At 36.7% G+C, this 25,510-nt stretch overlaps 5 protein-coding genes across 5 annotated transcripts; 3 read left to right on the forward strand and 2 right to left on the reverse strand.

Moving 5' to 3' along the window:
• Window positions 1–460: 460 nt before the first annotated feature.
• LOC112805242 (uncharacterized) lies at window positions 461–868 on the reverse strand. Its single transcript, XM_025847642.1, has one exon. It carries the CDS (start codon window positions 866–868, stop codon window positions 461–463), a length of 408 nt encoding a protein of 135 aa, XP_025703427.1.
• A 1,303-nt stretch (window positions 869–2,171) lies between these two features.
• LOC112695750 (DNA mismatch repair protein MSH6) lies at window positions 2,172–10,000 on the forward strand. The gene is made up of 21 exons (XM_025748211.3): window positions 2,172–3,220; window positions 3,568–3,664; window positions 3,797–3,899; window positions 3,973–4,026; window positions 4,114–4,188; window positions 4,333–4,401; window positions 4,528–4,608; window positions 4,792–4,986; window positions 5,251–5,753; window positions 5,854–5,983; window positions 6,162–6,253; window positions 6,351–6,529; window positions 6,607–6,809; window positions 6,899–7,000; window positions 7,342–7,504; window positions 7,966–8,255; window positions 8,416–8,553; window positions 8,743–8,822; window positions 8,906–9,005; window positions 9,220–9,349; window positions 9,456–10,000. Exons 1-21 carry the CDS (start codon window positions 2,389–2,391, stop codon window positions 9,698–9,700), a joined length of 3,861 nt encoding a protein of 1,286 aa, XP_025603996.1. The 5' UTR covers window positions 2,172–2,388; the 3' UTR covers window positions 9,701–10,000.
• A 53-nt stretch (window positions 10,001–10,053) lies between these two features.
• LOC112695751 (uncharacterized) lies at window positions 10,054–12,846 on the reverse strand. Its single transcript, XM_025748212.3, has 6 exons — window positions 12,370–12,846; window positions 12,169–12,240; window positions 11,104–11,171; window positions 10,878–10,995; window positions 10,465–10,545; window positions 10,054–10,367 (listed from the first exon to the last, which is right to left on the reverse strand). Exons 1-6 carry the CDS (start codon window positions 12,505–12,507, stop codon window positions 10,188–10,190), a joined length of 657 nt encoding a protein of 218 aa, XP_025603997.1. The 5' UTR covers window positions 12,508–12,846; the 3' UTR covers window positions 10,054–10,187.
• Window positions 12,847–22,408: 9,562 nt separating this feature from the next.
• Window positions 22,409–25,081, forward strand: LOC112695752 (universal stress protein A-like protein). Its single transcript, XM_025748214.3, has 4 exons — window positions 22,409–23,043; window positions 23,146–23,258; window positions 23,340–23,458; window positions 23,545–25,081. The coding sequence occupies exons 1-4, from the start codon at window positions 22,869–22,871 to the stop codon at window positions 23,618–23,620; spliced, it is 483 nt and encodes a 160-aa protein (XP_025603999.1). The 5' UTR covers window positions 22,409–22,868; the 3' UTR covers window positions 23,621–25,081.
• Window positions 24,395–24,826, forward strand: LOC140173583 (uncharacterized). The gene has a single exon (XM_072198065.1). The coding sequence runs from the start codon at window positions 24,395–24,397 to the stop codon at window positions 24,824–24,826; it is 432 nt and encodes a 143-aa protein (XP_072054166.1).
• Window positions 25,082–25,510: the final 429 nt, after the last annotated feature.

Raw genomic sequence — 25,510 nt, forward strand, 5'->3', positions numbered from 1 at the left:
ACATCCCTGCAAATTCTTCCAATAAGCAGTTTAAGACCGGTTTTTTCTTACGTTGAGTGGCCTTATTCTGGTTTTGGGTTGAGTTGTTGAATGCTCTTTCTCCTTCAGAGTAGATTCGCGTTCCCACTTGGCTGGCTTTAACCCATTCGCCAATGTCATCCTCTTTTACCAGATCACTCTCTGTGTCCTTCAGCAGATCATGGCAGTTTTCCACCTCGTGCCCCAATTTTGCACAATAGGTACAGAACTTTCCAAGTCTCTCATAGCGCAGTGCGACTTCTACCTCCTTTTTATTAGGTCCTGCCACTATTAACTGATCTCTCACTTGCCTGGTAGCATCAATATTGATTTTGGTCTTCACAATCATAGTTTCTCTGCCTCGCATCTGAAATTTACCTACCTCCAACATTGTGCCCAATTTTTTTCCCAATTTACGTCCAACTTCGAGGGTTTTAAACGATTATGGCAAACCCCAAAATTGAACCCAAACTGGAAAATTGAAAATAATCTTTTCATCACAGTTCTGATCTTCCTTCCATCTCTTGACATGGAGCACATAATCTTTGAATAGCCATGGAGAACCACGTTCAACACGCAAGACATCCACTTCTTTATTAAAAAAGAATTGGAAGGAATTATCCCCTTTATCACCCACGCTAAATCCTTCCGGGTTTCCCCATATAGCCTTTAAAGCATTCCCCATGGTTCCAATTGAGGAGGTTTTGGAAGCAAAGAGTCTGCCATAGAGACTATTGGAGCAAGCGTTAATACCTTCTGATATGTCTGCCTCTTTCAGTAGAATCACATTCCTATATCCTTTCCGGTTGTCTTCCTCGGTCCGATCTTCATCCCTCATTGTCTCAGCCATGCAGATTACAGAGACTTGTATTGAGATTTAATTGATGTTGATAATGTAGCCTTGACGGCAATAAAAACTCCGTTAAGAAACTCTAACAGAGCACTAAGAAACTCTAACAGAGCACATTTTAAAATTATCTAAATAGAGTTATCATTAGTCAATAATAAAATTTGTATGTAATCCAATGTTAGTACTGAATATGTATTACCCACCCATATATATTGGCTCATCTTTACAGATCATAAAAAATGATCACATATTTCAAATAAACTACTCTTATGATTATATATCTATATTTACATATGTATATACATGTTGTTATTATAATTTTAACTAATGTTCTTGCAAGAAAATTTTTATAATTGGTTTTTATAAACCAAGTCAACCTCTTCACATTTCAAAGAACAGATAAAAAAGAAACAAACATAATAGATCTACTGAAAAAATACAAAAATAACGTACAAACAAATAATATAAATAGATAGAAAGTTCATACCTAATATGTGATAGATATATATTTGTTTTGAAATTTGTGAAGATTAGGTTGAAAAATAAAAAATATATGAAGACTTGTGTTAGAATTTGTGAAGGTTAGGATGAGAAATTAGAAATATACGAGGATTTCAACAACAACATAATAGCGAGAAATATGTGCGGAAAAATAAATAAAATTTGATAAGCACAAGCCAGTTTTAAAAAGCTCTCGTTGAGGTGCTTTCACTTTTAAAAGCCGCAAGCACAAACACTTGGACTTTTTAATTTACCAAACACAAAATGAGGTTTTAAAAACCAAGCACCTCTTGAAAAAATTTTACCAAATTCAACCTAAGTTAAATATGTAACTGCCATAAAAATATTTTATAGAAAACTCTTCTCACCTTTTATTGTGAAGAATAGCACTTAATTACTTCACATTTGCCTTCCACTATTGTATACAAGGAGTTTAGCTATGTATAATCGTTGACTTTCTCCCGCATATTCTATAAACCTCTATTTTTGCATAAATTGCTACACCTTCCAGCAGTATCCAGCAGTTTATGTATGTTTATTCTTTTTCAAAAACTGCTATAGTGTGTAGCGATTTTTAGTCAATCAGCTTCTCTTCTTAATCTGCGTTAGGTTTCAGCAATTTTTTCTGTGTTTTGTAAACATTTTTATTCTGTAGCGATTTACATAAATTTGTGAAAAAGTTTATTCGAATAACGAATTGTAAAAAGTTATAATTGAGTAATTTTAGTTGTATTTCAATTTATTTAAGTAATTTGTCAAAAAATTATTGTTATTTTTTCATAATTTTGGTAAGAAATTAAGAATCCGGTTAGAGGAGTGAAGAAGGGAAAGTGTAAGAGAGAATTCCCGCCAGAACGGAGAAGCATTTCCCGCCACCTCTTGTAATTATTAATTGGTTATCGCCACTAATCTCCCAAGCTTTGCAATACGCATGCTTCATACTTGATAGTTGATACTACATTACTTTGTCATTTTCTGTGTTTGTTCAACAACACCACTCACACATACTGATCGCTAAGATGCGTCGCAACACCAACGGTCGATCGCCGCTGGTGAATCAACAGCGCCAAATCACTGCTTTCTTCTCCAAATCCACTTCTTCTTCTCCTTCTCCTTCTCCCATTCTCTCCGATTCCAAATCCATCAGCAACAATAAAACCTCTAAGTTAAACCCTAACCCTAACCTTACCTCTGCTAGCCCTACCCCTCCCACGCCTTCCCCTTCTAATCCCAAACCCATTCTTCTCGTCGGAGCTTCTTCTCCTCTATACTCCGATGACGTCATTGGAAAAAGGATCAAGGTTTATTGGCCTCTTGATAAAGCATGGTACGAAGGTACTGTCAAATCGTTCGATAATGCCACTTCTAAGCATTTAGTGTTATACGACGATGACGAAGAGGAATCCCTCGACCTTTCCAAGGAGAAGTTCGAATGGGTTCAGGATTCTTCATCGTCTGTCAAGAAGCTTAAACGGTTGCGTCGCAGCTGCGACATCCCCATTGTTAGGAAGATGGTGATTGACGACGACGAGAGTGATGGAAGTCCCAAAGGTGTTGATGATGGTAATTGCGGCAGTGATGATTCGGATGAAGATTGGGGGAAGAATGCGGTGGATGAAGGCGCTGAGGAGGAAGATGACGTGGAGCTAGACAATGAGGAAGATGACTATGAAGATGCTGCTGCAGAGAGGTCTAAAAGAAAGTCAAGTGCGAAGGTGGAGCCCAAGAAGCGGAAAATGAGTGGAACAGAGAAACCGGAGCCTGCAAAAAAGAGCAAGAACGTCGGGGAAGCTGGTGGTGTTAAGGGAGCTTTCAAGTTCTCAGTATTGGAGCCTTCAAGTACTTCGGATAGTGAGTGATTATTTTTGGGTTTTATTTATTATTAATCTATGTACTTTGAGACCCAGTTTTCAGTTATGTGACTAATGCAGCTCCTTATTGAATGATTTTTTACTGTTTTTATTTTAAGTTGGGGTGGGGTTGTGGCCGTTAAATCTGGTAATTTTCAAATTTGGAAGTAAATTGCTTGTGGTTGTCCTTCAAATAAGTAAGATTAATGGTCAAATGCAACCTGTTAAGTAATTTTCCCCTTTCAGTGGCATCAGCTTTGAGAGGCTGCTTCTTATATTGTCACTGGGTAACTGAACTGCCAAGTTCAATATATTTTGTAATTTATAATTTTGGTCATGTCTTTGAAGCTAAAAAGATATCCAATGGCGTTGACAATGTGGCAATTGATGATGCCTCTGAAAGATTTGCGACAAGGGATGCTCAGAAATTTCGCTTTCTCAGAGAGTGAGTGTTGAATGTTGTCATATACTCTTTCTGTGCAACTGGTTCTAATCAGAATTGTTATTGCTATGTTTTTTGGTATCTTAATTTGCATATTTATTTTAAAGATTTATGATAAATATGGTCTTCTTACAGAGACCGCAAGGATGCTAAACGAAGGCGTCCTACTGATGAAAATTATGATCCAAGAACTCTCTATTTGCCTCCTGATTTCTTAAGGAGTTTGTCAGATGGCCAGGTAATTACTGCTAAAGTGTTATGGTGAATTCTCAAGGGTGAATGTTATTTATGTGGTCATTTAATGAATGCAGAAACAATGGTGGGAGTTCAAGTCAAAGCATATGGACAAAGTTTTATTTTTCAAGGTTTGAGTTGGTTAAGTTTTGTTGATGCTGTTGACCCATCCCTACAACCAAATGAATTTCAGTTTCCATATTTTTTTGCTGGTACAGATGGGTAAATTTTATGAACTTTTTGAGATGGATGCACATGTAGGAGTGAAAGAGCTTGACTTGCAGTATATGAAGGTAAGTATAAATGTTCAAGAGTTGTAGACCTACTTCAGAATCTCAAATTTTTTATACTGAATCATGCAAATTAATCTCTGGTCAATACTACATTTATACTCCCTCTCTCATGTTGATTTACATCATTACATGTGCTATTGTCAGGGGGAACAACCTCATTGTGGTTTTCCGGAGAGGAATTTCTCAATGAATGTGGAGAAACTTGCTAGGAAGGTTAGCCTCATAAATTACCTTTTTTTTTTTGCATTGCTACTTTTTTAATGTCTGCTGTTCTAATGAGCACGTCCAACAAGGCAGCCTCTGAAACTAAGAACTTACTGAATTGTTTTGGTGGAGCAGGGTTACCGAGTTCTTGTTATAGAGCAGACTGAAACACCTGTACAGTTAGAGCTTCGTCGCAAGAATGGCTCAAAAGATAAGGTCTGATTATATCACAATAACTAGAAAAATAATTCTTTCTTATCCAGTAATGCACGCTTCATGTACTTTCAAATAGTGTTTTATATTTTACTTCTCTTTTTCCTCACATTTGATTCCATTTGATAGTACCTTATAGTTGATAGAAGAACATTGCTCTATAAGTTAGATATCTATTTCTTCTAGGTTGTGAGACGGGAAATATGTGCAGTGGTTACAAAAGGCACACTAACTGATGGGGAGTTGCTGTCAGCAAACCCAGAAGCTGCGTATTTGATGGCACTGACAGAGCAACATGAAAACAACGCAAATGAAGTTTCAGAGCGCATTTATGGACTTTGTATAGTCGATGTTGCCACAAGCAGAATCATTCTTGGACAGGTGCGACTCTACAATTTTGAGTCTCTGGAAAAATCCACATGCATTGACTTAGTCAAAATCTTACATGAATGCTGCTAATGTCAATAATTTGGTTAAGCACCCAATCCTTTTACCTCTATTGGGAATAAAGACAAATGGAGGCAGATAGGGCTTAAGATCTTTTTGGGGGTGGAGATTTTTATTTCAAGGATGCATTTTTACTTTATGTTTATTAATTATGTTTGCTCAGAATCTCAATAATGGGTTTGCTTCTCTGCACCACAGTTTAAGGATGACTTGGAATGCAGTGCTTTATGCTGCATCTTGTCTGAGATTAGGCCAGTTGAAATTGTGAAACCTGCTGAAGTGCTCAGTGCTGAAACAGAGAGAGTACTGCTGAAGCATACTAGAAATCCTCTAGTGAATGAATTAGTTCCTAATGTGGAGTTTTGGGATGCTGAAAAAACCGTGGATCAATTGAAGAGAATTTACAGGCACACTGATGAAGTTAGTCTAGAAGATAATGAGCTAGGTTGCTTGCCAGATGTTTTGCTGGAGCTGGTGAAAACTGTCAATGACAATAAAAGTGCACTTTCAGCTCTTGGGGGTGCTCTATATTATCTGAAACAGGCTTTCTTAGATGAGGCATTGCTTAGATTTGCACACTTTGAGTTACTTCCATGTTCTGGCTTCTGTGATCTTGCCTCAAAACCATACATGGTTCTTGATGCAGCAGCCTTGGAGAATCTTGAAATTTTTGAGAATAGCAGAAATGGAGATTCTTCAGGGTATGCTTATCATTGTCACATTCAATATCGTTACTCCTTTATTTTAATACAATGGGGATATTTTGTTTATATTTTAACTGAAATGATGATAATCTTACAGTACTCTGTATTCCCAATTAAACCATTGTGTTACCGCATTTGGAAAGAGACTACTAAGGGCATGGCTTGCAAGACCATTATGTCATATAGAGTTAATTAAGGAACGCCAGGAAGCCATTACTAGTTTAAAGGTGGGTTTTCTTGGCCATCATTGTTACTTCTGTTTTTTATGATCCTTCATGATTTTATGCTAGTGGTGCTTAATATTATGCCATTTAGATGTTAAGATTGATTTTATCATAATCAACAGATTCAGAATCAATACATATTAGTAATAATAGTTTCTTTGATATATGATTTGCTTTTTAGGGAGTTAATTTACCTTATGCACTAGAATTTCGAAAAGCTTTGTCAAGGTTACCTGACATGGAGCGATTGCTGGCCCGCATCTTCTCCACTAGGTAAAAGATATCTATGCAACTGTGTGATGTTTAATTATTTATACTTGCCTCACTGATCATATTCTTAAGTACTCACTTTTCTTTTTCATGAATGTAGTGAAGCTAATGGAAGGAATGCTAATAAAGTGGTTCTGTATGAGGATGCAGCAAAGAAACAACTACAAGAGTTTATTTCTGCTCTTCGTGGTTGTGAACTAATGTTGCAAGCATGCTCTTCTCTTGGCGTTATTCTGAATGATGTCAAATCTAGACTACTCCATCATCTGTTAACACCTGGTATGGTTATCTCAATGAAATATGCTATAAAATTACTCTGGGCTACTGTTTGAGGTATTGTATGTTGTCAACTGTAGGAAAAGTTCTTCCTGATGTCTGCTTGGCTCTGAACCATTTCAAGGATGCCTTTGATTGGGTGGAAGCCAATAATTCAGGCCGTGTAATACCTCATGAAGGAGTTGACCCTGAGTATGACTCAGCCTGTAAGGCAGTTAAAGAAATTGAGTCCAGTTTATCAAAACATCTTATTGAACAAAGGAAATTGCTTGGAGACACATCTGTAAGACCAAGACCTCAGATGGAAACAATGAGTTTAGTCCTTTTATTGTGCATAAAATCAACATTTGAATGCTCCTATTTGTGTTACAGATCACTTATGTCACTGTTGGAAAGGACACATACCTTTTAGAAGTCCCAGAAAATTTGCGTGGGAAAGTTCCTCGGGACTATGAGCTGCGTTCATCTAAAAAAGTAAGGTCAATGTTTTGACAATTTAATGCGAACAAAATTGGAAACTGTTTGGTACTATCTGTTTGATTCTCATGTCTGAATATAACAGTCTGCGGTATTAATTTGTTGGATTCTAGTTCTAAGTATCCTTGCCTTAGTTTAGCCCATTTATTATGCTGGCGGGTCTTGGTATTTTATATCAGTTAACAGAAGTGAATTATTAGAAGTCCTACATTACTTAGGGATATGGCAAGATAGCTTTTATTATTGCTCGACAATATTCACCCTTTGCTTCTGGGTTGAAATATGTCCTTTTAACATTAATTAATCATTCTTTTGATTTCTTCATTTGGTCCATGCAGGGCTTCTTTAGGTACTGGACTCCTGCTATTAAAAAGTTCCTGGGAGAACTCTCCCAAGCTGAATCTGAAAAGGAGTCCTTATTGAAAAGTACATTGCAGAGATTAATTGGACGCTTTTGTGAAAATCATACTAAGTGGAGGCAATTGGTGTCTACTACAGCTGGTACTTATTGCTCTTCTGAACCCAATTAATAGCACTCCTGCTTAAGCCTCATTAGTGACAAGGTTGTCATTTTATTGTATTACGACCAGAAATATGAATTGAAACTGTAAAATTAGTATTTTTAAAATAATGACTTTCCTATTGCCCATGGAGGGGGAATGTACAAGCATTAACCTGGTACCATTTGATCAATACAAGATTACAAGAAGATTAAATGAAAATGTGGAAGATGCATGTCTTGTACATGTTCAGCTGTCAAATTTTGTATTGTGCCTATTGTTTGCTCACTATATTTCTTCTGCTGAAATGATTCTCTTTGTTTTAGCCTTTCTTATCTTGATTCAATACACTCCTTTCCTTTAGGATATTTTTTCCAAGATAAATTTTTCATGCATTTAAATAGAAAATCAAAAGCATTTCTTTGTTTATGGCTTAAACTGGATGCCACCAACATATTGCAGAGCTGGATGTTTTGATCAGTTTAGCTATTGCTCGTGATTACTATGAAGGGCCAACATGCAGACCAAGTTTTTTAAGCATGCTATCTACCAAAGACAGTCCTTACCTCTCTGCTAAAAGTTTGGGACACCCAGTCCTTAGGAGTGATTCCTTAGGAAAGGGGGCCTTTGTACCCAATGACATATCAATTGGTGGTCAACACGATGCCAACTTTATTCTTCTAACTGGTCCTAACATGGGTGGAAAGTCAACTCTCCTTCGCCAAGTTTGCTTGGCGGTGGTTTTGGCCCAGGTGAAGCTTTTTCAGTCATGTTGCTTCCTTTGATCTCCTCTCTATATATATATATTGGGAGGGAGAAGTGTTGGAGTTTTTTTTTTTTTTTGGAAACTGCTGAGGTGCAAAAGAGTGTGGCAGAGCATTTGATAATTTAATAACATGTTTTCTTCTGCAGGTAGGGGCTGATGTCCCAGCAGAGAGTTTTGATTTGTCACCTGTGGACCGTATCTTTGTTCGCATGGGTGCCAAAGATAATATCATGGCTGGCCAGAGTACATTTTTAACTGAGCTTTCAGAAACTGCAACAATGCTGGTGAGACCCCTCTGGCATCAACTTTAATAACGTGAAATAAGGGTTAAGTAGGCACGATAATAAGACGGACTTAGGACAAGCTTTATGAACCCTTTTATTTGGCTTGTTACATATTTTAGATCTATTACGTATATGAATTTGATCTGATTAAAGTATCCATACTCTAAATGTGTTTGATGATGAATACAGTCTTCAGCCACTCGTAATTCATTGGTGGCTCTTGATGAGCTTGGGCGTGGGACCTCAACTTCTGATGGGCAAGCCATTGCGTAAGTCTTTTGTGGGACTGGAATACTTCTATACCCTATGATGACTTTATTAATATTTGATATTTGATTTCTTACCTATGCAGGGAATCTGTTCTAGAACATTTTGTGCGGAAGGTTCAGTGTCGTGGATTGTTTTCTACACATTATCATCGATTAGCTATCGATTATTACAAAGATCCCAAGGTATTCCATGTGTGTTTCATACACGATAATTAAACCCATCCTCCGATGCTCAGAAGAGATATTTGAGCTCATTTGTGTTAGTTATGTGTACCCATGGGTTCACAAGTAGCCTTTTAAGATATGCTATTGAAGTCTTACATTATATGTTATGGAATTTCCAGTTTTCTATTTTGTTTAGTAGTTCTTAGTTTGCCTTTTATATATTGTTGTAAAGGTCTCCCTCTGCCATATGGCATGCCAAGTTGGTAGTGGAACAATTGGCGTGGATGAAGTCACCTTTCTTTATAGGCTGACCCCTGGTGCATGTCCCAAGAGCTATGGTGTTAATGTTGCACGGTTGGCAGGTATTATTCTTTTCCACTTTGAAAATTGTCTGCGATTTGTTTTTAATATGTTAAATAGTTCTTAGCCAGTTCTTATTATAACAAAGTAACATTAAATTTGTTGCAGGGCTTCCAACTTCCGTGCTTCAGAAGGCTGCTGCTAAGTCCAAAGAATTTGAGGCCTCTTATGGTAAATCTAGAAATGCGTCTCTTGAAACAAACTCTCCAAATCAGGAATGGGTTGATGAGATGATAGTTGTAATGAAAATGTTGAACAAGGCTGCTGCAAATTTGAGTTATCAGGAAGGTGGTTGTGACAGCTCCCTCCATGAACTTAAGAGTAGAGCAAGAGAACTTATGCAGCGATGTTAATTGCTGTAGAGAATCTAGATATATTTGCCATGATTCATTTTTTTTGAAAAACAAGGTTTTGGTGGCCAGATTCTGTAGTAATCAATCCAGATGGGATAAGGGCCATCTTGCTTTTCATGTTGGTTGTCCAACATACCACTTTTGTTGATGGCGTGCTTGTAAATAGTTGTAGCGATAGTGATTGGTTACAACTAACAAATTGAAGCCTGACCCGTTGTACATGTTTAGGAGTTCTCCTAATAGACTTGTTTTTAAAGTTAATACAACAGGCGAATTCGGTTGGGCTTTTTCTTCCCCCTATTCGGTATTGTTAGGTCGGTGGGTGATACAAACTACAAGGTATGAATGCTGCATGCGTAAATGGGAAATTCATTTCAATTCAAATTGCTTTTTCTATGAACTTATGTTCAATGTTTCAACCAAAAAATAAAAAAATTGACGAGAAGCATCTTTCATAATGCTCCTGATTAATATACATAAATAATGTTTATATACTTGTTGCATATGCATGAAGCCGTCTTGACTCGCTTTCGTCACTTGTATCAGACAATGATATTGCATATTCATAATCCCCGTAGTGTCGCTGAACACTGTTGTGAATGGCTCCGATCGTTCTAATAATTATGTACATGGGTAAAATTATTCCGCTAGCCTTTAGTATAATAACCTACATCAAAGACAAGTTCAAGTTCCATTCAGTTCCACAGCCAAACGCATAAATATCATATATGAGGAACATTGGGTATCAAATATGATGGACTTACTGTTACAAGTGTAAATGGATAATCCTCCGTTCCACTTGAAAGCACTGCGAATATATGTCTTACAAGCAACACAAATGTAAACTGCAAAGATAAGTCCAGAGAGTTATTACATGAAGATATTTTAAATTAAACAAACTCAAGGAAATGCGAAATGGCATACAGGGTCCACAAATCCTATGTCTTGAAGTGAAAATGTGAACATAAACTATTATTATTCAAGCCTTGCTAATCTAGTTGGCAATATTGAAAGAATCAATGTGAGTCATTGACTCGTTAAATTTTCCAAATCCAGCCAAACTGATTAATTGATTTTGTTGTATTATCAAAGTACAACCTAAGGCACCTACGAAGCTGCTGCAAGAAATAAAGATTCGAATTTATTAACGCCGCCAAGAAAACACGTAAATGCTTACAGCTAATGCAATTGTTCGACAGCAAGACGCGCTTCTTTGAGTTGCAGCATTGCATTCTGGCTGCTCTTCCACTTCATCCATTATCTCTATTCTTCCGTTTGATTCTTCTTCCTCCATCCTTCACATAAATACAACACATTCTCCAAATTTAATATCCAAACACATCTTAATTTAGTCCTAATATAAGTTCACATTCATAATTGCATATATACATGTTATAGAATACCTAGTGGACATTGCTTCATCATTTATGTGAGACTTCTTAGGCTTTGCTGTATATCCAGGTTGATATTGCTGCAAAGAAAAAAAAAACAAAACAAAATGAACTCGATCACAATTAACAAACCTGAAATACATTCATGTCTTATAACAAAATATTAAATTGGGTGGCAACACGTCGCCACGTCGGTGAGAACGAAAATATTATATTATATCAATTCAAAACCGTCCCATAGAGGCCCTATTATTTTACTAGAATAATTTCAAAATGGAAATTAATATTAAACCGAACAAGAGCCAAATTATGTGATCCTATTCCCCAACAACAAATAAACATTCCTACATTAACTAAATATAATACTAATACGGTGGGACTTCTAAATTCTAATAATAGTTAAGAAGGAAAGCTATATACATTGAGCTTACATATAACTATATAAGCCAAACAGCTAAATTACAAAAGGAACGCACCTCAATAATAATAATAATAATAATAATAATAATAATAATAATAATAATAATAATAATAATAATAAGCAAGTTAATATCATTTTGTTGCTATAGCCATTACGTCAAAACCGGATAGAGAAGCTCACCCTTTTTTTCTCGATACCGACAAACAAATATAAATAAATAAAAAGTAACACACGACAAATATTTTAAATAGCATCAGTATTCGGTAAAGTTAATTTTCATTGTAATAATAATAATAATGAATAAAATAGTAACACGGTGGTAAGTGGTAACTTTAAACTTTCTCTTCTCTTTTGATATTGTTAGAAAAGTATGAAGGGAACAAGATATTAGTTTCGCTCTTAACTTAATAAATAAGTCAATTAATATCAAGTTATCAACAAATGCATAACTTAAAACACTCTCTTTCTTTCTCCCCTTTTTCTTTATTGAAGAAAAGAAAATGAATATTCCAAAAAATTAATTAGCGTCAGGAAAGTAAATTCTGATTGTAACTTTTTTAAAACGATATGAAAACAACGCTATCACCAATAATTAAAAAATAAAAAAATAAAGAAGAAGAAGAAGAAGAAGAAGAATGATCGAGGTTGGTTCATACCTGAAGACATAATTCACATATCGTATTTCCTTTCTCGTTGCACCATCTCTGTATGCAATCTCTATGAGCAAACTGAATAGTAAAGAAAAAAAAAAACAGTTATTGATCATACTTGAGAAGAAAAAGAATAATAATATTGTAAATAAATAAATAATCGATTGAGAAGAACAAAAGCTGAAGAAAATTTTGATGTGTTTGTACCTTAACAGTTCCAGAACAAGAACATGGTGCTTCCAAGGTTGTTGAGCTCTCAAACTCTTCTTCGTGACATATTCTACAGCGAGGAACAACCGCAGATATTAATTTCGAGTCATTGATTATGATCACAACCTCTTCCATCTTTCTTGCTTCCTATGATCTCTGTTTCTTTCAAGTTTGTTTTCGAATTCTTTCTGATACTCTGTTTTTGGGTTCCCCTGTTTTCTCTCTCTCTCAATCTCAACTTTGTTTATAAATACAGGGCAAAACTTTGGAGTTACCAAAATGCCCTTGCAAGTTCTTAAGGAAAAAGGGGGAAATTATTAAAATAGAAATATTATTAATGTGACTGAATTTCTGATACCATAATTATGAAGGGTCGCTTTTACCCTTTGCAGGGTCAGATTAGTAAGTAGATTATTATTACTATTTTAACTTCCTTAGCTTTCAGCCTTGTAAGGTTCAAATATTGTTAATTTTGAAATAATGGTTTATAGTAACAAATATGAACTTTATAAAAATTGAATGATTGTTTGGATATAGCAAAATATAAAAATATTATTTATATATTAAAATTAATTATTAAAATTAATCATGTATAATATTTAAAAATCATATAAAATTATAACTTTTTTGGTTTTTTAATATATTTATTTTTTCAATTTTATATTTTAAGTTAATAATTAATTTTAGTAATTAATATTCATATACTATTATAATTAATTAAAATAGTAGCACAAAGTATTTATATCTCGATAGGGAGTCGTAGAGTTCATTTATTTGGTCAAATATGTTGACAAAGACATTCGCGGTGTTCAATATTTTCCTTAAATTATTCAGTCAAGTTATAAGAGATATTATATTTTTCTTAAAATATTAAAAACAAATCATTTGAGGATAACCATCCCCTTTATCTTCCGTAACAGTATCAGGATATTTTCCTTTATATGTTGCTCGAAATCGATATAAGAAGGTGATTATTACTATTATTATTATTATTATTATTATTATTATTATTATTATTACAAGAGTCTTTTGTTCTTTTTCCTTCATCTTCAGTTGAGATTTTCAAAAAAAGATGACATATATATTAAAAATAATTATTAAATTAATATATATTAAAAATAAAATACACAATATATATCATATATATAAATATACAATAGTTGTTTTAGTAGATAATTTTTAGTATATATATATAATAAATTTTTTTAAAAAAATATTTTTTTTTGTTTTTAAATTAAAATTATTTATCATATATGTCATCCTCCCCAACATTTTAAAATTATGTTTCCCTTTCATTTATTGGTGATCTTTTCAACTTTCCCGTTTTCTGATCAAATTTTCTTCCGTTGACAATTAAACATCTCAAAGGTTGGCGACATTGCTTAATCAGGAATTCAATTTTTTCTTGTCTCTAGATAGATAACCAGATTAAGCTACTTTCCGAAGCAAAACCTACATATTATTCATGAATTCACAAAAATCTATTAGAGAGATTTGTGCGTTAGTTAAAAAAGTTAGATATTAATTACTTGTTATACACAACTGATCTATTAGCCAGTTAATTGTCACGGTAAATTTTTAGAAGGTTATATTTAACAGTGTTTGTATAGTTTTCTGGAGTGTTTGAGAATACTCTAGATGGTTCCGGAACGTTCTAGAATGTCCTAGAAGGTTCTGGAATACTCTAGAAGGTTCTAGAAGACTTTAGAAGATCATGGAATATTCTAGAAGAGTGTAGATGTATATAGAAGTATAAAGAGTGGTATGGAATAATCTAGAAACATTTAGAGAGTTGTGGTAGGATAGATATTTGTAAAGAAGGTTCTGGATGATTAATCTGGACCGTTGATTAGATTTAATCCTAACCATCCATTGAGGAGGTGGATGGCTATAAATAGGGGTAAGAGTTAGAGTTTGGGTGTGTGTGAATCATTTGTAACCAACACTTGAGTAATAAAGTGTTCTTTCCACCAAAGCTTCCTTTCTCTTGTGTTCTCTTGTGTTCTTAGCTTTCTTGCTAAGTATTGAGGGTTAGGCTGACTTGGTCTTAGCTCAAGAGGTTGAGTAAGTCCGAGTGCCGGCACGGTAGCGTTGGAGTGTGTCCAAGGCCGTGACAACTTGGTATCAGAGCCTGGTTCGAGAGGGAGCACAAGTGGTTTGTGGGTATGGCTTCAAATATCACCATGGAGCATGTTGAGTCACAAAGGGGAAGGGATACTATTCCTTCTCAATGGGGAGGCAAGAAGGTACGTTCTTCAAGTGAGCCTAGAGGTAAGGACTCTAACTTCTTAGAAGAAAGAGTTTCTATGTTGGAAAATATTCTATCCTCTATGGATGAGTGGTTCCAAAGGATAGAACATGACAAGGAGACCCTCGAGGCTCACGTGTTAGGAGAACTAGATGCTTTCAAAGAAAGCATGCTCCAAATCGAAGAGAAGCTTGAGAATTCCTTGAAGCTATTTGAGGAAGTTCGAATTTGGTTCGAGGAGGCAAAATCTCGACCAACCGTTATAAGGGAGACAACAAAGATTGATCTCCCCAAGCCAAAGGAGTTCAAGGGCGTAAGGGACGCTCGTGAGGTGGAGAACTTCCTATGGCAAATGGAGAGGTACTTCGAAGGCCAAGGGGTGGTCGAAGAAGCAATAAAGGTACGCACTGCAGCTCTCTACCTTTCTGATAATGCTACTTTGTGGTGGAGGAGAAAGTGCGTAGATATGGAAAAGGGTACTTGCAACATAGCCACATGGGAAGATTTCAAAAGGGAATTGAAAAGACAATTCTTCCCTGAGAATGTGGTTTATGAAGCAAGGAAGAAGTTGAGGGAGTTGAAGCACAAGAGTACAATTAGTGACTATGTAAAGGAGTTCACTACTCTCACACTTCAAATCCCCAACTTAGCATCAGAGGATGCATTGTTCTTCTTCATTGATGGACTCCAACCTTGGGCAAAGCAAGAACTACAAAGAAGGAATGTTAAGGATGTCGATGAGGCCATCGTGGTGGCCGAATCACTCACTGAGTATCATAGGGGAGACTCTAAACCCAAGTCTTCCTCCAAGCCTAGTTTTGCTAAAGGTGGGGGAGACAAGGGGAAGAGTTTCTCAACCAAGAAGGAAGGAAAATACTCTTCAAAGAAAGAGTACGAAGAAAAGAAGAAGGCTTTCGTGCCCAAAGGAGGATGCTTCGTGTGCAAGGGACCACACCAAATGAAGGATTGTCCCAAGTTAGGGACTTTGGCATCTATCGCTGAGGAACGAGAAGCTCAAACTCAAGTAACTGAGTGTGTTGGATCTATCCAACACATAAATGCTGTGAAGACCAAAGAGGCAAGCACTGCAGAAAAGAAAGGCTTGATGTATGTCAAAGCCTTTATCAATGAAAAACCCGTCATGGCTATGATCGACACTGGTGCTACACACAACTTCATCACGCCTGATGAAGCAAAGAGGCTTGGGTTGAAGATCACCGAAAAGAATGGCTGGTTCAAACCCGTGAATACCAAGGGTGAACCCCTTAAGGGAGTAGCAAAAGGGGTTGAGATGACTCTTGGTTCTTGGAAAGGCCTTGTGGATTTCTCAGTAGCACACATGGACGATTTTAAAATAGTCATCGGGCTCGATTTGCAAAGGAAGGCAAATATAATACCTATGCCATACTACGACGTAGTATGTGTCATGGAGAAAGGGTCTCCATGCATGGTCCCTACAGTATCTAAAGTTGGAGGACCACCGATACTCTCTGCTATGCAACTCAAGAAAGGGTTCAAGAAGGGAGAGATTACATATTTGGCTCTATTACAAGAGGAGTCAACATCTGAAAGAGAAGACGTTCCTCCCAAAATCAAGGAAGTCCTTGAAGAAAATAAGGATGTGATGCCTCCCGAGTTGCCAAAACAACTACCACCTAGGAGGAAGGTGGACCACAAGATCGAATTGGAGTCAGGAGCAAAGCCGCCCGCCTCAACACCTTATAGGATGGCACCGCCAGAACTTGAGGAGTTGAAGAAACAACTCAAGGATTTGCTAGATGCTGGATTCATCCGTCCATCAAAGGCACCTTATGGCGCACCAGTCTTGTTCCAAAAGAAGCATGATGGTTCATTGAGACTATGCATCGACTATCGAGCACTTAACAAGGTAACCATCAAGAACAAATACCCTATTCCTTTGATAGCCGATTTGTTTGATCAACTTGGTAGAGCCAAGTGGTTCTCAAAGCTAGATTTGAGGTCAGGATATCACCAAGTGAGAATTGCTGATGGTGATGAGCCTAAGACCACGTGTGTCACGAGGTATGGATCGTATGAGTGGTTGGTGATGCCTTTTGGCTTGACCAATGCTCCTGCGACCTTCTGTACCTTGATGAACGAGATCTTTCGACCTTACCTTGATCGGTTTGTAGTGGTCTACTTGGATGACATTGTTGTCTATAGCAATACTTTGGAGGAACATGTAGAACACTTACGAACCGTGTTCAAGATCTTGCGAGAGAATAACCTATATGTGAAGAAGGAAAAGTGTTCCTTTGCAAGGGACGAAGTCCACTTCTTGGGACACATCATTAAAGGTGGAACTCTCTGCATGGATCAAGGAAAGGTGAAGGCTATCAAAGAGTGGGAGCCGCCAAACAAGGTATCTGAATTGAGGTCATTCCTTGGGTTGGCTAATTACTATCGGAGGTTTATCAAGGGATACTCCGCCAAGGCTGCACCATTAACTGATCTTCTCAAGAAGAACCACTCTTGGGAATGGTCAAAGGAGTGTCAAAAGGCTTTTGATGAGTTGAAGGCTGCTATCACAGAAGGACCAGTACTAGCACTACCCGACTACTCAAAGGTGTTTGAAGTCCACACTGATGCTTCTGACTACGCTATTGGAGGAGTTCTGATGCAAGAAGGACATCCTATTGCCTTTGAGAGTCGCAAGTTGAATGATACAGAGAGGCGATACACTGTCCAAGAGAAGGAGATGACCGCGGTAGTGCATTGTCTGAGAACTTGGCGTCACTATTTGCTTGGTTCACACTTCATCGTCAAGACAGACAATGTGGCTACAAGCTACTTCCAAACTCAAAAGAAGTTAAGCCCCAAACAAGCTAGGTGGCAAGACTTCTTGGCTGAGTTTGATTTCGAATTCGAATACAAGTCAGGCAAGACTAATGTGGTAGCAGATGCGCTGAGTCGCAAGGCTGAGTTGGCGGCCATTTCTATGGTTGAAGGAGATATTGTGCATACCATCAAGGAAGGGTTGCATCACGATCCATTAGCCAAGAAGTTGGTGGAGTTGGCTAGAGAAGGTAAGACCAAAAGATTTTGGTTAGAAAACGACCTTCTCTACACAAAAGGGAGAAGACTATACGTTCCTAAATGGGAAAATCTGAGAAGGAAGTTGGTAAGAGAATGCCACGACACCAAGTGGGCTGGTCACCAAGGTCAGCGAAGGACCTTAGCACTCATTGAATCTTCTTATTATTGGCCTCAAATGAGAGATGAAGTGGAGAGCTATGTGAAGACTTGTCTTGTGTGCCAACAAGATAAGATTGAAAACAAGACACCAAGCGGGTTGTTGGAACCTCTGCCTCCATCAGAGCGACCGTGGGAAAGTGTCTCTCTAGATTTCATCTCTGCCTTACCGAAGTCCGAGGGGTTTGGATTTATTCTCGTGGTAGTGGATCGATTTTCGAAGTATGCTACCTTTATACCTGCCCCTACTGACTGCACTGCAGAGGAAGCAGCACGACTATTCTTCAAGAATGTGGTGAAGTACTGGGGATTGCCTAAGAGCATCATTAGTGATCGAGATCCATGCTTCACAGGACGACTATGGACAGAGCTGTTCAAACTCCTTGGGTCGGAGCTTCATTTCTCAACAAGCTTCCATCCTCAAACCGATGGGCAGACTGAGAGAGTGAATGCGTTACTCGAGTGTTACTTAAGGCATTTTGTAAGCGCTAATCAGAAGGATTGGACAAAACTCCTAGACATTGCTCAATTCTCATACAATCTGCAAAGGAGTGAGTCTACATGGAAGAGCCCATTCGAGATTGTGACTGGACAACAGCCGCTTACACCTCACTCTCTTTCTTCCTCTTATTCAGGGAAGAGCCCTGGAGCTTATCATATGATTAAGTCATGGGAAGAACAAGCAGATGTCACTCGTTCTTACCTCGACAAAGCTGCCAAGAGGATGAAAAAATGGGCAGATAAGAAGAGGAGGCATGCAAGCTATCAAGTGGGAGACAAGGTAATGATCAAACTTCTTCCACAACAATTCAAAGCCTTTCGCAAGGTTCATAAGGGCTTAATCCGCAAATACGAAGGGCCATTTGAGATCATTGGACGTGTTGGGGAGGTTGCTTACAAAGTACAACTTCCTCCCTCTATGACGATTCACCCGGTCTTCCATGTGAGTATGCTTAAACCATATCATGGAGACCAAGACGAACCGAGTAGAGGTGACTCAAGTCGTGCTCCGCCTGTGGTAATTAGATCATTTGATAAAGAAATCGAAGAGATCTTAGCTAATCGCATCGTGCGACGAAGAGGAGTGCCACCAAGTATTCAATATTTGATCAAGTGGAAAGAGCTCCCGATAACTGAAGCTAGTTGGGAAGCTCGTGAAGATCTGTGGCAATTTCAAGAACACCTACAGCGCTATCATGAACAGAACGCGACGAGGACGTCTGCGCATTAGGTGGGGGAGAATGTCACGGTAAATTTTTAGAAGGTTATATTTAACAGTGTTTGTATAGTTTTCTGGAGTGTTTGAGAATACTCTAGATGGTTCCGGAACGTTCTAGAATGTCCTAGAAGGTTCTGGAATACTCTAGAAGGTTCTAGAAGACTTTAGAAGATCATGGAATATTCTAGAAGAGTGTAGATGTATATAGAAGTATAAAGAGTGGTATGGAATAATCTAGAAACATTTAGAGAGTTGTGGTAGGATAGATATTTGTAAAGAAGGTTCTGGATGATTAATCTGGACCGTTGATTAGATTTAATCCTAACCATCCATTGAGGAGGTGGATGGCTATAAATAGGGGTAAGAGTTAGAGTTTGGGTGTGTGTGAATCATTTGTAACCAACACTTGAGTAATAAAGTGTTCTTTCCACCAAAGCTTCCTTTCTCTTGTGTTCTCTTGTGTTCTTAGCTTTCTTGCTAAGTATTGAGGGTTAGGCTGACTTGGTCTTAGCTCAAGAGGTTGAGTAAGTCCGAGTGCCGGCACGGTAGCGTTGGAGTGTGTCCAAGGCCATGACATAATGCTAATTAACTTACAAATTAATTAAAAATGTTAAAATTGAGAAAAAAGATAAAAAAAATGTAATTTAAAAAATTGATATTTTGTATTAAAATACTTTACTTATAACATTCTTGATTAATATTCCTAGCACACTTATTAGTAAGATTTAAAAATAAAAATAAAAAATAAAAAATAAAACAGAAAACAAAATGGTATGATCCTGTGCACCTTTACTTGTATTCATTTATTATAGTGAAGAAGGGGGGGCACAATTGCAAATTATTGCAACTATGAAAGAAAGATAGGTACCTTATTTTTCCTGTGCTCCTCCGCTTACAGTTCCAACACTGCACTTTCCTCAGTTTTAAATCTGGGGCCTACGATCCTTCTTCGCCAACGGTAAGTAACAAACGTTCATAGCAAACTGAAATTTGAATTAATGGGCCCCATTCTATTTATTTATTATTATTATTATTTTCTTTTTCTAAAATTAGAATAATAGAGTTAGATTAATCCAAAACGCGCTCACCCAAATGCATCATTAGCCACATTCGGTGACTCTCCTTTCCACGCCAACCTCCTTTTCGCCTTTTTAAAATCCTTCAATTCCTAACTTATTTCATGATTGATCCATAAACGAAATAACACACAAGTTAAACATATTCTTCAATAATTCAATTCTTATAGTTACATGTTTGACAAATACGATGTACATATAAATATTATTGCGTATTGTGCAATTAGGATCTTTAATTGTGTCCTGCGATAAGAAAATAAGGCTATGATATTTATTGCATTTCATACTGTATGGGAGGAAGCTGACACACGTTACTTAATGCTTAGGTCTTAGTGCTTATCCTTTATAGTTTTTTTTGTTCTTATCGCCTCCCTTCAAATTGTTCTGGATTTATCCAACAATTATTTGCAATCCTTGTCATTTAGAACATTCACTAATCACAAATTCACAAAATCGCAGCACACAAATTCATAGGGGGATTAAAGTTTTCTGGTGACATTTTTTATGGGCAAGTGGTCGGTACAATATTGGATTATGTAGGGACAAGAGCCTTACGTTCAGAAAAGTGGACCCCACCCACTCATCTTGTTAATGTTCTTAGCTAAGTACCCAAAGCCGCGTAAGAAAAAAAAATAATATTATTAATAAAATAAACTGAATCTAATTATTATTTATTTGTATAGCTATAGTAATTTATAAACATTGTAATTTATAGGGGGTTGGAGCCATTTGGTGGTGGTGGTTTGGTAACCAAGTTAGTTCCGTTAATGCATGTTGTCGTTGTTGAGTTGTGTTTAAGCTAAGTCTTTAATTAAAGTGAATAAAGGAGGGAAGGATGCAATAAATCAACCTAAAATTTGGAAATTTCTATCATTTGTTTGATTAGGAATGTGAGCTAGAAAGGTATCGTTATAGTTGTGAACGTTGATGTCTTAGCTTGAAAGTACATGAATTTGCATGGATAAAAATCATATAAGATTGAGGGTCATGTATGATTAAAAAAATAAAAGGGAAAAGAATAATAAATTATGATGATGTTAATATGGTTTTATTCCCAAACGGGGAAAAGGGATGGGCCAGTATCATAGTTAGGTAGGTTTATTTCTATCTGGGCCGTTGTTGGGTTTGATCACTTCCAAAGTTAGAGGCACCTAAACATGGGCTTAGGTCTCATTTAAGTTTAATTTTTAGACCTCTATTAACCTTACCACCAATTGATGAGTTATGACCCAAGAAAAATAATGTAGCTCTATACAATGAAGATGTCGTTGACTATGAAGAAAAGAACAATGAAAATGTCTGTCCAGTTGATAAAGAATGTCTTGAGAAGAAAAGGAAAGCACATAGGGCATATGCATAGCTCTTCCAAGAGGAGATTGAAGAGTCACAAGTCACACAGTTCCATATAATCTCCCAGGTTGCTTGGATTAAGTGGTAGTTACAATTTCACCCATCAACCGTAAGTGATGAGGGCAATAATGTGATCTTTTTCTGGCCCTTGAGAGGCATGTCTATACCTATACACATGCTACATAGCTACAATGCTTCTATCGACTAAAGTTTTACAATACACAATTCTTTATTTGCTAAATTGGCTCAATTATGTTCATAAAATTATTCTCTTTATTATGTCAAATAACTAGTTACATGTTTTAAATACTAACGGATCTCTAATCTCTTCAATAGATTTCACACAAACGAACAATTCGCAAGTATGTATAAGGGCTTGACACGTAATATTTGAAATTGTGGAGAAAACGCAACATGTACACATGCAGTTAGCTAGTTTGTCTGATTGAGATACTTCAAATTATTCAATCTACTTTACAAAGTAAGAAATTAACCTGAGTCAAATAACTATTATAATTATAATTATAACTATAATAAAATAACGATGATATTATTGTGTCCCTACCTAAAGATCAAGTAGATATGTGTCATTCTATACATTAGTTTTCTGTCTGCTTTTTCATGATCCCTTAAGCTACGTTATTGTGGGAGGTAGTTTATGCCTTGGAGTTTCGATTCTAACCACTCATTCAATGGATTATGGATATGAAATAGACAGCCACATCCAATTCAATTGCCTGAGATGTAAACAGCACACACTGGACATTGACATTTAGCTTAATCATAGTAAACTCCACTCTACTTTTATTTGTATCGAATTTCCCACTAAATTAAAATACTTAATTTTCTATACTCTAATTTGTTTGGTTCTTCTTCAATCATAGTCCTAGTATAATAAAAACATATATAGGGCTTTCCCTCACTTGGATTCTGAACATGACACGGTTGTTTCCTTGATCTTTTGTGCAACATAACAAAATTATAACTTGGCGTAGCATCGTTAGATATTTGGTTTCGCAAGCCAAAGACCAAGTCAATATGTTATTAAGCTCATACTTAGAGATATTTTAAAATAAATTTATATATATTTTAATCACAAATGTAAGTAGTAACCAAAAGTCTAGAATTACATTCTAAGTTCCACTTTTTTCAAGAAGCTAATTAGTCCATGCGATGTTGATTGACAACTGACATAGTATTAATTTCTAACTACTACGAAGAAATTAAATCCGGAAATAACATATTAATTTCTAACTACTACGAAGAAATTAAATCCGGAAATAACACAAGGTTCTAAGTTCTATATATACATAATCCAATCCCATTTGGTTCAGCATTATCCACATTCTAAGGCCAAAACAAACACTGGTAGTGAAGAGTGAATAGAGAAATGGAAATGGAGAAAAGAGAGAGGAAGATTATGGTGGCTGTGGATGAGAGCCAAGAGAGTATGTATGCGCTGTCATGGTGTCTAAGCAACCTTGTTTCTGACAACGTCGACAACGTTAAACTTGTCCTCCTCTATGTCAAGCCACCCCCTTCTGTTTACCCCTTAGATGCTGCAGGTTTTCTTGCTTAATTAGTTTCTTCCCACTTTAGTTTTTTAGTTAGAATTAAATAAATAATTACTATAAATTTGGAAAAACTCGCTGACCTTTCTTTAACAGGGTACATATTTTCAAGTGATGTTGTTTCAACTATGGAAAAGTATGGGAAGGATTTGGCTAACTCGGTAATGGAAAGAGCTGGGGATATTTGCAGAAAATTGAACACTACGAATGTATGTAGGCGTTCTTGCATGTACCCTTTTGTTTTGTATTTTGTTCTTGAACTTTATACCAATGATGGGTTTGGTATGCAGATGAGTATGGAGAGAGTAATTGGTAGTGGAGATGCCAAGAATGTGATATGCAGTGCTGTGAAGAAACTTGAGGCTGATACCTTGGTCATGGGAACCCATAGTTATGGATTCTTTAAGAGGTATAATTTGGATATATAAAAGATGTGATTATGATTATAAATTTATAATTTATGAATAAGAAGAGTATTGGGTAAACTTGTTGCAGGGCACTCCTTGGAAGCGTTAGTGATCATTGTGCTAAGCATGCCAAGTGTCCTGTTGTAATTGTTAAGCATCCTTGATTCTCATATTTGGAAGCAGGTTCCAGGGCATACCTACAACTATAACTATCTAGCATCAAGAAGAATGGATTTTTTTTGTGTGTATCTGTACATATATCTAAAGCATAGGGGGTAAAGATGGTTGGGGAGAATGTTTATTTCATTTTATGATACTTATGCTTAATTTCATGTTAAGAAATACTAGTTCTTATTGATTCGGATTATTCCAAGTTGCTGTTTACATCCACAATCACAAGCTAGAAAGTCCAATAGATATAGTGAAAAAATCAGAGGGTAATTAAGGTAACAAAATGTGAAGCGCAGTGAATATGTGGAATCAAAATTGAAATGAAAAGGTTTGGATGACCGGATTGCGTGTTTTGTGGTTGTGACAGTTGGGTATATGTTGGGAATTGGAATCCATCAATCAATCAATCAAAAGTAGGAAAGATACCATGCACTCACCTCTCAGCTGCACCATTTCTTGAGTATTTAAAGCAACCAATTTGTGATATGATTGGCCCATAAACTAAACTAAATCTGTTGAATAAAGGTTAGTAGTGCAAGTTACAAATTAAATAAAGGAGAATAATACAAGAATAAAGTGTGCGCGTCTTTTGCACTAATTCAAAAGTTGTCCTGACTCCACGTCATTCCAAAATCAAGTGGTTAATGGCCATGCTTGACCCAACCCACACACTCTTCTTACACTCATAACACCCTCATCAACTTGTAACTAACTCCTGTTCCCTATCAACACCTATATATACCATTAGGTTTAATTAATCATCAAACATGGGGAATTGTTATTGTACCTCTAGTAACACGACGGCCATGGTGGTGGACACAAGCGGGAATGTTCACCGGATCAAGCTGCCACTCAACTCCGGGGAGCTTATGATCGAGCAAATCGGCCACGTCATCACTCCCGCAGACGTACTCCAAAGAACGCGACGGATCTCGCCCTTGGGGGCCGACGAGGAGCTCCTACCGGGAAAGCTTTACCTGCTGGTTCCGGCGAGTAGGGTGCACTCAAAGGCTTCGCCATCGGAGATCGCCAAAACTCATATCAAGAACCACAAGAGTCTCAAGATGGCAGCGGAACACGGAGAAGACAAAATTACCCCTGTTGGTGTGGGTGTGGGGTTAGGGTACCAAGGGAAAAGAAGATGGAATCCTGTTCTGGACCCTATTATGGAATCTTCTAGAGAATCTAACTACTCTTAAGCAGTAAAATATAGAGTATACTTTCTCTTATTTATTTGATGGAGTAGTACGTTAGACTCACTCCTCTTGCTAGTTAATCACTTCTAGAATCACCTCAATTATACATTTTCTTTTCGGAATATACCCTTAAACATTATGTAATCATTCATTGACACAGATCAAAGCTACAGATGCTAGTCAAAAGCAAAAGCTTCTAGAATGGCAACTACTTCCCTCAAATTTAAGAATAATACCCTTGTTCCTATTTTCAATCAATTTCTGCATTTGGAGGAGACACTAGGACTGAGACATAAATTGAAAGATATAAAAATTAAGAGACAAAAACCGAAATAAATTTATTGTATTGTGTTTGGTGGAAAGTATATAGAATTGAATAGAGATAAATACAGAAAATAAATTAAATAAAATGATTTAATTACCCTTTTTTTTTCTTTCCCATTTTTCGCCTCAAATTTCTTCTTCCATCACAAAACAATCAGAACGTGGGATTAGCAAGGCATTGAACAAATTCCACCTCAAGCAAAAGTCGTTACTGTCCATCATCTAGATCTTTTTGTATATCTTCTTTGGTCTGAGTAAAAGGCAATGACCATTAGCCATTACATACAACTAATATTCAATTTTAACACTTTCAATTTGTGTATCATAATTTTTAACTCAATTTTATACAACGAGCAAAACAAT

This window comes from Arachis hypogaea, chromosome 6, assembly GCF_003086295.3.
Source record: "Arachis hypogaea cultivar Tifrunner chromosome 6, arahy.Tifrunner.gnm2.J5K5, whole genome shotgun sequence".
NCBI classification, from domain to species: Eukaryota; Viridiplantae; Streptophyta; class Magnoliopsida; order Fabales; family Fabaceae; genus Arachis; species Arachis hypogaea.

What these genes read in the sequence shown, in the direction of transcription:
- LOC140173583 (XM_072198065.1), top strand. Translation starts at nt 24,395, where the DNA reads ATGGGGAATTGTTATTGTACCTCTAGTAACACGACGGCCATGGTGGTG.
- LOC112695750 (XM_025748211.3), top strand. Translation starts at nt 2,389, where the DNA reads ATGCGTCGCAACACCAACGGTCGATCGCCGCTGGTGAATCAACAGCGC. An exon ending in AAATTTCGCTTTCTCAGAGA is followed by an intron (nt 3,665 to 3,796) that starts GTGAGTGTTGAA and finishes GTCTTCTTACAG; the next exon opens with AGACCGCAAGGATGCTAAAC. An exon ending in AGAAATGGAGATTCTTCAGG is followed by an intron (nt 5,754 to 5,853) that starts GTATGCTTATCA and finishes ATAATCTTACAG; the next exon opens with TACTCTGTATTCCCAATTAA.
- LOC112695752 (XM_025748214.3), top strand. Translation starts at nt 22,869, where the DNA reads ATGGAAATGGAGAAAAGAGAGAGGAAGATTATGGTGGCTGTGGATGAG. An exon ending in TTACCCCTTAGATGCTGCAG is followed by an intron (nt 23,044 to 23,145) that starts GTTTTCTTGCTT and finishes TTTCTTTAACAG; the next exon opens with GGTACATATTTTCAAGTGAT. An exon ending in AGTTATGGATTCTTTAAGAG is followed by an intron (nt 23,459 to 23,544) that starts GTATAATTTGGA and finishes AACTTGTTGCAG; the next exon opens with GGCACTCCTTGGAAGCGTTA.
- LOC112695751 (XM_025748212.3), bottom strand. Translation starts at nt 12,507, where the DNA reads ATGGAAGAGGTTGTGATCATAATCAATGACTCGAAATTAATATCTGCG. An exon ending in CTTGTTCTGGAACTGTTAAG is followed by an intron (nt 12,241 to 12,369) that starts GTACAAACACAT and finishes TTTACTATTCAG; the next exon opens with TTTGCTCATAGAGATTGCAT. An exon ending in ATCCATTTACACTTGTAACA is followed by an intron (nt 10,368 to 10,464) that starts GTAAGTCCATCA and finishes TCTTTGATGTAG; the next exon opens with GTTATTATACTAAAGGCTAG.
- LOC112805242 (XM_025847642.1), bottom strand. Translation starts at nt 868, where the DNA reads ATGGCTGAGACAATGAGGGATGAAGATCGGACCGAGGAAGACAACCGG.